General features: G+C 35.5%; 1 protein-coding gene across 2 annotated transcripts in view; it reads right to left on the bottom strand.

Moving 5' to 3' along the window:
• HPSE2 (heparanase 2 (inactive)) overlaps positions 1-14,304 on the bottom strand; it is a 581,960-nt gene that overhangs the window by 248,551 nt on the left and 319,105 nt on the right. For both annotated transcript variants that reach the window (XM_067709748.1, XM_067709749.1), the window contains one exon: positions 5,688-5,859. In XM_067709748.1, the coding sequence (XP_067565849.1) occupies positions 5,688-5,859 (172 nt within the window). The remainder of the gene's footprint in view (positions 1-5,687; positions 5,860-14,304) is intronic.

Genomic DNA, 14,304 nt, shown 5'->3' with positions numbered 1-14,304 from the left:
AACAGGATTCAAATTTAAACAACCATGAGGTACAATCTTGCATTAATTAAAACAGTAAATTAATAAAAGTAATACTCATTGTTGTAGAGTATTGGGAAAAAGATACACTAATACATTGTTGCCCTTCAACCTGGTGAAACTGTTCTGAAAAGAAATTTGGCAACAAATACAAGAGCCATAAAAATTATTATATACAGTACTTTGACCCAGAAACCCAGCTTTTTGGAATATAGCCCAAGGCTGTAATTCAAAAGAAATTTTTTAAAAACCTATTTGTATAAAGATGTTTACAGCTGTGCTATATATTACAGACAAAAACCAGAAACAGCCCAAATGCCCAGCAGTGAGGGAATGCTTAGCCAGAATTCAGTATATTAATGCAATGGAATATTTTACTGGTATTAAGAATGACAAATACGAGAACTATGTAGAAATAAGGAAGGGGCAATATAAAGCAATGGGCAAAAAATGCAGAATTCAAAATGATGCATATACAATGATCACAACTACGTAAAATTATAGCTGTATAACCAGGAGGATTGGAAAAACTACAGAGCTGGTAATTTAGAGTGCTGACATTTTTGTTATTGTTGGTTGAGTCACTGGGAATGTTTATGTGTTTAAAGTTATATATGTATATTTAGTACATATACATTAAGAAAGGTAAATACCCATTTTTTCTGGCACATAAAAGAAAAAAAGTGTTCATCAATACCTTTCCTTCTTGCCCTATGTAATTTTTTCTAGTCTCTTGAGTGCTATTAGTTTTCGGAGGCATGGGGAAGTAGGCCTCACCACTTGTCACCACACCACCCAGTCACATGATCATTTCTTTCATCTGTTGCCAACTATTGTGTCCAAGTTCTTGACTTATTCACAACAAACTAGCATCTATGTGCCCAAAATTACACCATGTACACAAACTGGGATGCCTTAACTATACCTTATATACTGGGTAGAAGTGTCTCCTCAGTATGACTTTTTAATCTCTGACATAGAAAAATATTTGTTTCTTACTTTCGGTTACCATGGTATAACTGTCCCTCCATTTAATGAAGGCCAATTCCTCTGGATTCCATTTCTTCTAGCCTTAAAGAACTTCTCATTTTGGTTATATCCTTGATCTCTTGTATCATCTATCTCTTCTCTCCTGGATAAGTCTCAAAATACAAACCTGTTCTGCTGTCTCCCACATTAAATTAAAGGGGAAAAAATGCCATTATCGTCCTTGACCCCAAATCTCCCTTCATTTTTCTACTTTCCTTCACAGTAAGAATTCTCCTAAGAGTTGTCCACATTATTGTTTCCAATTTCTCACCCTCCATTCACTCTTCAAACTATTGTGATCTGACTTCTGTTCCACCACTCCGCTGAACTATATTTCTCAAGGTCACCAACCTGCATGTTGCCAAGTTCAATGGCACTTTTCTGTCTTTCTATTACTTGACCTCCTGGACTTCTAGCAGCACTCCCTCCTTATTTAAAACTTTCTTTTCTTGGTTCCTACACCTCAATCTCTCCCTTTCCTCCTACCTCTAAGGCTATCCTTCTTTTCTCACATCTCTAAATGTGACAGTTCCTCTGGGCTCTCTCCTAAGTCTCTGTCTCTTTTCTTTCCATATTCTAACAGATCTCTTATATTCCCATGGATGGCCTTAAATCCCATTTGCATGATAATGACCACTAAGATTAATATCTCTAGCAGAGACCTTGATCCCTTCACTCATATTCAAGGATATACTTGACATCTCCATTTAGATTCAAGCACAATAAACATAACATGAAACCTAAAGTCATGATTTTTTTCCCCAGAACAAGTTATTCCCCCTATCTTCCCATCTTCATAAATGATAATAAATCCACCCAGTAACTTACACATCCCTGTGTCACATCACCATACACTTATCCAATATATCAAGTCCTGTGGTTTCTACCTCCAACAATATATTCCACTGCCACAACCCAATTCAGGTTCCCGTCATTATGTGCACTCCTACAACAGCCTTCTCACCAATTTCCCTGCCTCCTCTCCAATCCATTTTTCATAGAGGAGACACAGCATACTTTTTGTATAATAAGTCAAATTATTTCTCTCCCTAGCTTAAAAACATTCAGTATTTGTCTCACTGCACTTAGAAGAAATTCTAAGCCCTTCACTATGCCTGTAAGTCCCTATATAATATGACTCCTAATTACTTCTCTAGCTATACCTTTCTTTAGCCAATCTGGCCCTTTTTTCATCCTTAGGGCCTTTGCACATACTTATCTTTCTTCCAAGAACACTGATACTGTTTACTTCTCATTTTGTCTAGTTAACACCTTACTCATTCTTCAGATCACACTTTATTTATTTTTAATGAATTTTTAAAAATTGAAGTATAGTTGATTTACAATATTACATTATTGCTGGTGTACAACATAGTGATTCAACATTTTTATAGATTATACTTCATTTAAAGTTATTGTAGGACTTCCTTGGTGGCGCAGTGGTTAACAATCCACCTGCCAATGCATGGGACACAGGTTCAAGCCCTGGGTTGGGAAGATCCCACATGCTGCAGAGCAACTGAGCCCGTGGGCCACAACTACTGAACCTGCACTCAAGAGCTCGTGAGCCACAACTACTGAAGCCCAGGCGCCTAGAGCCCATGCTCTGCAACAAGAGAAGCCACCGCAATGAGAAGCCAGAGCACTGCAACCAAGATTAGCCCCCGCTCGCTGCAACTAGAGAAAGCCCACACGCAGCAACAAAGACCCAACACAGCCAAAAATAAATACATTAATTAATTAAAAAAAATACAACCCTAGACTGTCAAAACTGAAAAAAAGTTTTAAAAGTTATTGTAAAATATTGACTATATTTCTCATGCTGTACAATATATCCTTGTAGCTTTTTTATTTTATACATAGTAGTTTGTTTGTACCTCCTAATCTCCTACACTTATCTTGCCCCTTCCCCCTGACTGGTAACCACTAGTTTGTTCTCTGTACCTGTGACTCTGTTTTTTATATTCATTCATTTTTTTATTTTTTATTTTCCACACATAAGTAATAACGTACTATATTTGTCTCTCTCTGTTTGGCTTATTTCACTAATCATAGTACCCCTCGGGTCTATCCATGTTGCTGTGAATGGCAAAATTCATTCTTTTTTATGGATGAGTAATATTCCATTCCACATTTTTATCCATTCATCTGTTGATGGACACTTAGGTTTCTTTCATATCTTGGCTATTGTAAATAATGCTGCTATGAATATTGGAGTGCATATATCTTTTTGAATTAGTGTTTTCATTTTCTTCAGATATATACCCACAAGTGGGATTGCTGGATCATATGGTAGCTCTATTTTTAGCTTTTTTTTTTTTTTTTTTGATGCGGGCTTCCCACTGTTGTGGCTTCTCCCGTTGCGGAGCACAGGCTCCGGATGCGCAGGCTCAGCGGCTATGGCTCCTGGGCCCAGTCGCTCTGCGGCATGTGGGATCTTCCCGGACCGGGGCACGAACCCGTGTCCCCTGCATCGGCAGGCGGACTCTCAACAACTGCGCCACCAGGGAAGCCCTATTTTTAGCTTTTTGAGGAATCTCCATACTGTTTTCCAAAGTGGCTGCACCAACTTACATTCCCACCAACAGTCTACTAGGGTTCCCTTTTCTCTACATCCTCACCAACATTTATTATTTGTGGTCTTTTTGATGATAGCCATTCTGACAGGTGTGAGGTGATATCTCATTGTGGTTTTGACTTGCATTTCTCTGATGATTAGCAATGTTGAGTATCTTTTCATGTGCTTGTTCTTCTTAAGTGTGACTCCTTTAGGGAACCCTTCCAACCACCTAACTTAGTCAAATCCCAGCACTTACAGTCATTCATAGTACCATGTACCTCTCCTTGGTACTGTTTTAGTCTTAAGATAAGTTGATTATTGTCTATGTCTCCCCTACCATATTATATACTCCATGAGGGCAGAGAAAGTATCTATTTTTGTTTATTTTTACATTCCCAGTTCCTAACATAGTACTTGGAACATAGCAATTATTCAACAAGTATTTGCAGAATGAATGAATGATTGATACAGGGTCATGCTACTGAGAAGACTGTCAGTCCCATGAAAATATATTAATCAAATCATTAAAGAAAAGGTATAATCTAAAAGAATAACTATGTGGACTCAAGTGATAGTTATTTGTCTTTGCTTGATTGTGTATTATGAACTATGAAAATGTTCTACACATGTGATTCTTATCCCCTAATTAAAACATGTAAAATAAAACCAACTTCTCCATCACCATCCCCCCCATACACATACACATACACACACACACACACACACACACACACACACACACACACAGAGTAATTTCAAAGTTCAGCAAAAGTATGCAAAGGGAAGCCCAGAGCTGCATTTGTAGGTAGGAGTCAACGTCAGAAAATTGTTCTGCAAGAGAAAACGGAAGTTCCTACTGAGAGAGAAGGAGAGAAAAATGAAGGATGGGGAAAGGATAGGAATTAAAATAAGGGCTTGGGGATTCTTTGTAAAGACGAAAATGCCTAAAATTAAACCTCAGGCTGTTAATGTTGTTACAGTGTAAATCCTTCCGGCTTCCCAAGCCTTCAATAATGTCTGCTACATTAATTAGCTTAGATCAAGACTAAGCTACCACAAAAGGGAAGAGAGAGGGTCATAAGAGCCATCAAGCCACAAGGGCCATTCAGGAGGTTGGCCAGAGGTTTCTTGCTACTGGAACGTATCTGTCTATACTTGTACAGCATTTATCTAACCTTACTTGGGCTGTACACTTCACTGGAAAACATCTTACTTGTCTTTGAATTTGTAGGAATAACCACACCTGTCCCAGAATATGACAGGATGCTGCACAAAAGGTGTGCCTTGGTGCATACTCTGTATGTCACATGAACTCCTGCCTCTCCCAACTTCCTTGTTCCTACCCTCTCTGTTGTAGTTACGTATCCTCTTTGAATCTTTGATTCAACATATATCTTCAGTCTTCCTCATGCTATTCCCTCAGACATCCACTCCAACCCTGCATAACTGGACCCAACATGCATATATGTTCCACTTATTTAATCTGGGCCTGGCCCACCAGCAGGACTGGGGAAGAGAGCATTTAACATAGTGCTGCATCCATAACCACTGCTTAAAAAGTGATTGTTAGATTCAGTCAAAATTAAATAAATCACATGATAGCAATTCTCTAGAATACCTAATAAATCTATCTGTTAAGCTGTGCTTTAATGTACAAGCATTTGTAGTGTTTCTCAACTTTTTAACCCAGTTCCACTGTCCAGGATTTTGTCAAGTTTCACCTTCTGTAAGAGGTCCCAAGAATACAGTAGATAATATTTTGCCTTTTAAAAAATATTAAGTGATGTTATGCAATGCTGTAATATTAAATGTGCTTTCTAAAACAACACATCCTTTCCAGCTGTTCTGGAGGTTGTGATATCCCTCCCAATCCCACCCTCTTCTGCTGACTGTGGAAGGCCTGAAGAGATAAATTCTTCCACTGTTTGGTAGAGAATCCCTGATTTATGGTGGGAGATGTCACTATGAAAAAGTCTCTCTGCCCTTCTTAAGACCAGAAATAACCAGGAAAAATGCAAATACATTAATTCATTACATTTAATGAACAATGTTTTAAAAACTGCTAAATAATCTGACCTACCCATCTAGGAGGGTGATGACGTTCTTCCTGGGTCGCCCAATATTAGGGCCATACAAGCTGGCTCTGGAGTAAATCCGGATGGGTTGTAACAGGCTCTTCAGCTGGATGTAATCCTTTCCCAACTGGCTGCCATTTACTGCCCGGCCACGCATGGTCCGATAGTTATTTGGCTCTAGATTAAAAGCAGACATGCAAGTCAGAGTTGAGTAGAGTGAGGTTCTGCCAATTCTTTCCTGTCCACAGATCTCTCTGCCTTTTCTTAATAATGTAAACAAAGTAACCAAAAAGAGGGTGCAAGCTAGCTTAACTTGAGAAACTATCCCAACTAAAAAGTCAAATGCCACTTTACCATTCTATTTATTTTCAAACTAATCTTCGCAAAAGATCAACTAATCCACAACAGAGAGACCGTACTGATTTTCAAATGATACTTTATAATAAATGGTGTACTGAGTTGAATAGTGTCCCTCAAAATTCATGTCAACCCAAAACTTTAGAATGTGACCTTATTTGGAAATAGGATCTTTGAAGAAGTAATTACTTAAGTAATTATTTATGATGAGGTCATATGGAATTAGGATGTGTTCTAAATCCAATGACTGGTGTCTTTTTAGAGAAAGGAGAGGGAGATTCAGGCACACAGACCCACAGGGAGGAAGGCCATGTATTGATGGAGGCAAAGATGGAAGGGATGCTGCAATGCCAAGGCTTGTTGACAGCTATTAGAAGCTAGAGAGAGGAATGGAATAGATTTTCTCTTAGAGATTCCAGAAGGAATTAAACCTGGCAATGCTTTGATTTCAGACTTCCTGAACTGTGATTGAAAAATATATATATTTTTTGTTTTTTTTTTTTGTTTTTTTTTTTGGTACACAGGCCTCTCACTGTTGTGGCCTCTCCCGTTGCGGAGCACAGGCTCCGGACGCGCAGGCTCCGTGGCCATGGCTCACGGGCCCAGATGCTCCGCGGCATGTGGGATCTTCCCAGACCAGGGCTCGAACCAGTGTCCCCTGCATCAGCAGGCAGACTCTCAACCACTGTGCCATCAGGGAAGCCCAATATTTGTTGTTTTATACCACTGAGCTTGTCATGATAGGCCTAGGAAACTAATACAAATGGTAAGAAAAGAAAGCTTCATAAAGATGGTCCTTGTATCAAAAAGTTAGAAAAACCTTAATGTTCAATAATAGCAAAGTGGCTGAGTGAAATAACTTAGAGCAAAATCCCCTCCCCCAGTTTCTGTTAACTTGGTAGTTCTAAATAGACAAGTAAAGTCCTAAAAACCAGCAGCTCCACTGCTGGAGGGGGCTAACTTGATTCAAAATGAAGCACGTATCCCAGGCAAGGCCAACATCTTGGGTAGCTTCAGGTTTTGACACTGGTAGGGGCAAGAAACAGACCAGCAGACTTGCAAGAAATGTAACAGGGAGATTTGAGGAATAAGAAAGCCATTGAGGATTTTGATAAGCCCACAAATACCCCCTGTAGTCTGGAAGGCTGTGCATGCTCAGGAGGGACTGGAGAGGGCACTAGCTATCCATGCATTCCCAGATGAATGTGAAACCTAGTACACTCATAAAGGAGACATGAGAAGGCATGTCAAAAAGTAAAAGCCAATCAGACTTGTAAACTGCCTAAATTTTGAAAGTGTTCCCAAACCCACACACAGATCTACTGGCAAAGGGTGAAAGCCTTATTAGCTCAAGGTAAACACAACCTCTGATCAATCATCATCTCACTATTAAGCTATGCTGACTCAGGGGCAACCCCTAGGAAGCTGGCCTTAAAAATAAAAAAAAAATTTAAAAATAAAAAACTTAAGAGATACTAGCAGCTACATGATGCAAGACTCTATGGAACTAGTCCAGGAAGTGACTAAACAAACAAATGAACAGAAAAGAAAAAACAAAAATAATCTCTGGAATGGAGGATTTGGAATCCAGATTTGCTCCAACATATTATCTAAAACGTATAGTTTTCAACAACAACAAAATTACAACATGCAAAGAAACAGGAAAGTGTGACCCATAAACAAGAAAAAAATAAAGAAAGAAAGAAACTATCTCTTAGGGGACCCAAATGTTTGACTTAGCAGACAAGGACTTCAAAACTGCTAGTATAAATATGTTTACAGAACTAAAGAGAAGAATAAGAAATTAAGAGAAAGTATGATTTTATTGACTAATCAAATATAAAGAGATAGAAATTATAAAAAAATTATCAGTTGGAAACTTTGGAACTGAAATGATTCTTCACATACAGAAGAACACAATGAAATTAGTAGCTGAATTTTTACCAGAAATAATGGAGGCCAGAAGAAGACAGTGGGATGACATATTCAAAATGCCGAAAAAAATGTCAACCAAGAATTCTACATGCAGCAATCTATCCTTCAAAACGGAAAGCAAAATTTAGACCTTCCCAGAAAAACAAAGGACAGAATTCATTGTGAGAAAATCTGCCTTACAAGAAATAAGAAAGAACGTCTTTTAGGGTGAAACGAAATGTCAGTAGATGGTGATTCAAAAGCGCACAAAGAAATAAAGAACACCAGTAAAGACAGCTGCACAGATCAATATAAAAGACAGTTGAAAATATTCATTACTCAGCTCTTAACTAATTTAAATGACAGCTGCATAAAACAAAACTATGAAACTGTATTGTTGGGCTTACAACATATAAAGATGTAATACTTAGAATAATAATAGCACAAAGGAGGGGGAAATGGAGTCTTATTGGAGCAGTTTCTACAGTTAACTGGAATTAAGTTAGTGTTACCCTAAAGCAGATTGTAATGAGTTAAGATGTATTATAATAAGAAACTACTAAGAAAATAACTAAAACAAAACAAAAAGAAATTAAAACGGTACCTTAGACAATATCCCTTTTGAATGAAAAGACAGTAAAGGAGAAACAGAGGAATAAAAAAATGAAATATATAGAAAATTGCAAGATGTCAGATGTCAGTTCAACCATATCAACAATTACATTAAATGTAAATGGATTAAAAACTCCAATTAAAAGCAGAAATTATCAGGCTAAGTAAAAAAATAAGATCCAACTAGAGAGACACATTTTAAAGTCAAAGACACAGAAGAGTGAAAGTTAAAAGGATTAAAAAAGATACGCCATGCAAATGGTAAACATAAAGGAGCTGGGATGACTATACTAATACAGACAAAATAGACTTTAAGACAAAAATGTTACTAGAGACAATGTGGGGCATTTTATAATGATAAAAGGGCCAATTTATCAGGAAGATATAACAATTACAAACATATACATACCAACAACAGAACACCAAAATAAATGAAACAAAACTAATAAAACTGAAAATAAAAATAGAAAATTCAATAATAACAGAAAGAGACTTCAATACCACATTCTCAATAATGAATAGAATGACTAGAAAGAAAATCAGTAAGGATATAGAAAACTTGAGTAACATCATCAGCTAACTTTACCTGACTGAATTATCTATAGAACACTGCACCCAACACATTCTTTTCTAATGCATATAGAATATGCTTCAGGATAGACCATCTATGCTAGGCCATAAAACAAGTCTTGTATATTGAAAAGAATTAACTCATATAATGTATGTGCCCTGACCACAACAAAATTAAATTGGAATTCAACAACAGAAAGTAACTTGAGAAATCTATAAGTATTTGGAAATCAAACAAATAATCCATGAATCAAAGAATAAATCACAAGGGGAATCAGAAAATATTTTCAATGAAATGAAAATGAAACTATAATATATAAAAATGTATGGGATGACACCAAAGTCATGATCCATGAGAGAAATAATTAAGAAACTGGATTTCATTAACATTAAAAACTTCTGCTTTGCAAAAGACAATGTCAAGAGAATAGAAGACAAGCTACAGACTGGGAGAAAATACTTGCAAAATACATATCTAATAAAGGACTGCTATCTAAAATATACAAAGAACTTAAAACTTAATAAGAAAACAAACAACCTGATTAAAAAATGGGCTAAAGAATTTGACAGATACCTCACCAAAGAAGATATACAGATGACAAACAAGTATATGAAAAGATGTTCTACTTTATATGTCATCAGGGAAATGCAAATTAAAACAACAATGAAATACCACTCTATACCTATTAGAATGGCTAAAATTTGTAACACTAACAACACCAAATACAAGCGAGAATGTGGAGGAACATAACTCATTTATGCTGATGGGAATGCAAGATGATATGGTTACTTTGGAAGTTTGGTGATTTCTTACAAAACAAAACATACTCTTACCATACAATCTAGCAATCATGCTCCTTGTTTTTACCCAAAGGAGATGAAAACTTATGTCCTCACTTTGTCTGCACATGGATTTATGGCATCTGTATTCACAAGTCCCAAAACTTGGAAGCAAGCAAGATATTCCTCAGTAAGTGAATGGATAAAGAAACTGTGGTACATCCACACAATGGAATAATTTTCAGCACTAAAAAGAGATGAGCCATCAAGCTATGAAAAGACATGGAGGAAACTTAAATGTCTTTCACTAAGTGAAAGAAGCCAATCTTAAAAAGCTATATACTGTATGATTCCAACTATATGATATTCTGGAAAAGGAAAAAACTATGGAGATTGTAAAAAGATCAGTGGTTGCCAAGGGTTAGGAAGAGGAGGGAGGAATGAATAGGTGGAGCATAGAGGATTTTTAGGGTAGTAAATACTCTACATGATACTATAATGATGGATACCTGTCATTATACATTTGTCCAAACCCATAGTATGTGCTCACCAAAAGTGAACCATAATGTGAACCATAAATTCTGGGTGATTATGATATATAATGTAGGTTCATCAGTTGTAACAAATGTACCTCTCTGTGAGGGATGTTGATAGTGGGGGAAGCTCTGCACATGTGGGGCAAGGGATATATGAGAAATCTCTATACCTTCTCAATTTTGCTGTGAACCTAAAACCGCTCTTTAAAAAAGTCTTTAAAAAAGTTAATTTGAGCACAAAGAGACCTAGGCATGTGGGAAGAGGGAAGGCCATGTGAGGACACAGTGAGCCAAGAAGCCAAGAAGAGAGACCACAGGAAAACAGAAAAAGATCTGCTGATAACTATGTGTTAGACTTCTAGCTTTTTTTTTGTTGTTTAGGAAAAAGAAACCCAATGCTTACAGGGAAATTTACAGCCTTAAACTCCTACATTAGAAAAGAAGATCTCAAATCAATAATCTAAGCTTCTATCTTAAGAAAGGAGAAAAAGAAGAGGGAGCTAAACCCAAAGCAAGAAGAAAAAATGAAATAATAAAAATTAGAGAAGAAACCAATGATATAAAAAATGGAGAAAAAAACGAATTAAAGTAAAAGTTGGTTCTTTGAAAAGATGAACAAAATTGATACAACCTTTGGCTAGACTGACCAAAAAAGAAAAAAAAAAAAAAGAGAGAAGACACAGATGACCAAAGTTAGGAATGAAAAGAAACATCATTAAGGATCTCACAGTAATTAAAAGGATAAGGGACTACAACCTTATGCCAATGAACAACTTTATGCCAATAAGTTACACAATGTATATGAAATGAAAAAATTCTCAAGAAAGGCACAAATTACTAAAACCAACTCAAAAAAAAAATCTGAATAGGCCTATAACAACAAAAACATTTAATTAGTCATTATAATTGCTTCCACAAAGGAAGCCCAGACTCAGATGGATTAATTGGTGAATTCTACCAAGTTTTTAAGGAAGAAGTAATGCACAATTCTTCATAAACTCTTCCAGAAAATTGAGGAAGAGGGAACAATTCCCAACTTATTTTATGAGGTCAATATTCCCCCGATACCAAAGTCAGACAAAGACATCACAAGAAAACTACAGATGAATATTTCTCATAAATATAGATTCAAAAATACCCAACAAAATATTTACTAACTGAAACCAGCAATATATAAAAAGTATTATAATATCATGACCAATTGGGATTTACACCAGGAATGCAAGGTTGATTTAATACCAACACCCAACTAATGTAAAATACCGTATTAACAGAATAAAAGACCAAAACCACATTATCATCGCAACAGATGCAAAAAAATCAAAACAAAACAAAACAAAAAACCATTTGACAAAATCCAACTCCCATTCCTGATAAATACTCTCAACAAACTATGAATAGAAGGGAAATTCCTCAATCTGATAAACAGTATCTAAGAAAAATCTATATACTTACCGGTGAAATACCGAATACTTAATGGCAAAATATCATACTTAATTGAAATACTGAATGTTTTCCCCCCTAAGACTGGGAACAAGGCAAGGATGTGTGCTCTCACCATTTATATTCAACATCTGTATTAGAGGTTCTAGTCAGTGCAATCAGGAAAGGAAAATAATTTAGGCATCTAAATTAGAAAGGAAGAAGTAAAACTGTCTTTATTCTTAGACAACATATCCTGTATATGGAAAATCCTAAAGAATTCACACAGGTAGGGGAAAATAAACAAGATCTAAAAATCAAGTTCAGCAAGATAAAAGATCAATATATAAAATCAATTCTAAATACTAGCAATGCACAATACAAAAATGAAATTAAAATAATTCCATTCGTAATTGCATCAAAAAGAATAAAATACTTAGAATAAAGTTAATAAAAGAAGTGCTAAACTTGTACACTGAAGACTACAGAACATTGCTGAGAGAAATTAAAAATTAAATAAATGGGACATAATCTATGCTCATGGATAGGAACAGTCAATATTATTGGGATGGCAATTTTCCCTAACTGATCTACAGATTCAATGTTCTCTGTTAAAATTCTAGCAGCCTTTATTGAGGAAATTTAACAAACTGACCCTAAAATGTACATGGAAATGCAAACACCTAGGAGAGCCAAAACAATTTTGAAAAGGAAGAATGGAGTTGGAGGACTTACATTTCCCAATTGCAAAACTTATTATAAAACTTGTAATCAAGACAATGTAAATAAAAACCATAGAGAACAGATTGGTGGTTACCAGAAGCAGGTGTGAGGGTGGCAAAATGGGTAAGGATGATCAAAAGATACAAACTTACCTTATAAAATAAATGTCACGGGGATGTAATGTACATCATGGTGATTATAGTTAACGATACTGTATTGTATATTTGAAAGTTGCTAACAGAGTAGATCTTAAAAGTTCTCATCACAAGATAAAAGTATTTGTAACTATGTGAGGTGATGGGTATTAACTGAACCTATGGTGATCATTTTGCAATAAATACATATATCAAAAAAAAGATCATGGTGATCATTTTGCAATAAATACATATATCAAAAAAAAAAGACAATGTAGTGCTAGTATAGTAGTCCAAGAACAGACATACAGATCAGTGGAAAAGACTTGAGTCCAGAAATAAACCCGTTTGTGGTCAACTGATTTTTGACAAAAGTGTCACGAGAATTCAGTAAGGAAAGGATAATCTTTTAAACAAACAATGCTGAGACAATTTGATAGCCATATGCAAAAAGATGAATTTAGATTCTTACTTCTCACCATACTCAAAAATTAACTCCTAGTGGATCTTATGCCCAAACGTAAGAGCAAAAACTACAAAGCTTTTAAAAGAAAAAATAGGAAAAAAAATTTGTGATCCTGGGTTAGGCAAAGATATGATACCAAAAGCACAAGGAATAGAATAAAAAATTGATAAGCTGAACTTTATCAAAATTCAAAACATCTGAACTTCAACAGATGCCATAAAGAAAATGATAAAATAAGCTATAGACTGGGAGAAAATATTTGCAAGTCATATGTTTGATAAAGATCTTATATCCAGAATATATTTAAACCTCTTACAACTGAATAATATGATAACCCAATTAAAAAGGCAAAAGATTTGAGTAGACATTTCACCAAAGAAGATGTAAGAATGTCTGATAAGCACATGAAAAGATGCTCAATATCACTTGTCATTAGGGAAGTGCTAATTAAAGCCATATTAATATACTACTTCAAAACCACTAAAATGGCTATAATCAAAAAAATAGACATGAACAAGTGTTTCCAATGATGTAGAAAAACTGTAATCCTCATTCATTGCTGGGGAAAATGTAAAATGGTACAGCTACTTTGAAAAGTAGTGTGGTAGTTTGTTTAAAAATGAACTTAAATTTACCATACAAACTAGCGACTCCACTCCTCCCCCAGGTATCTTCCTAAGGGAAATGAAAGTATATATCCACACACAGACTTGTATATGAACATTTACAGCAGCATTACTTATCACAGTCAAAAAGTAGAAACAATTCAAATGTCTGTCATCTGGTGAATGGAAAAGCAAAATGCAAGATATATATGTATATATAGGTAGACAGATAGATATACATATAGATATCTCTCTATGTAGATATATATATATACACACACATATATATGAATATATATATTCATACATTGGAATACTATTCAGCAATTAAAAGGAATGAACTACTTTTACATGCTACAGAATGGATATACCTCAAAAACATGCTAAGTGAAGGAAGTCAGATGCAAAAGACTACATATTGTGTGATTCCAGTTATATGAAATGTCCACAAAAGACAAATCTATAAAGACAAAAAGCAGATTAGTGTCTCTTGGGATTGGAAA

This window comes from Pseudorca crassidens, chromosome 16, assembly GCF_039906515.1.
Source record: "Pseudorca crassidens isolate mPseCra1 chromosome 16, mPseCra1.hap1, whole genome shotgun sequence".
NCBI classification, from domain to species: Eukaryota; Metazoa; Chordata; class Mammalia; order Artiodactyla; family Delphinidae; genus Pseudorca; species Pseudorca crassidens.
Note: the sequence above shows the minus strand (reverse complement) of the source record. Positions and strands in the feature narration are given on the sequence as shown.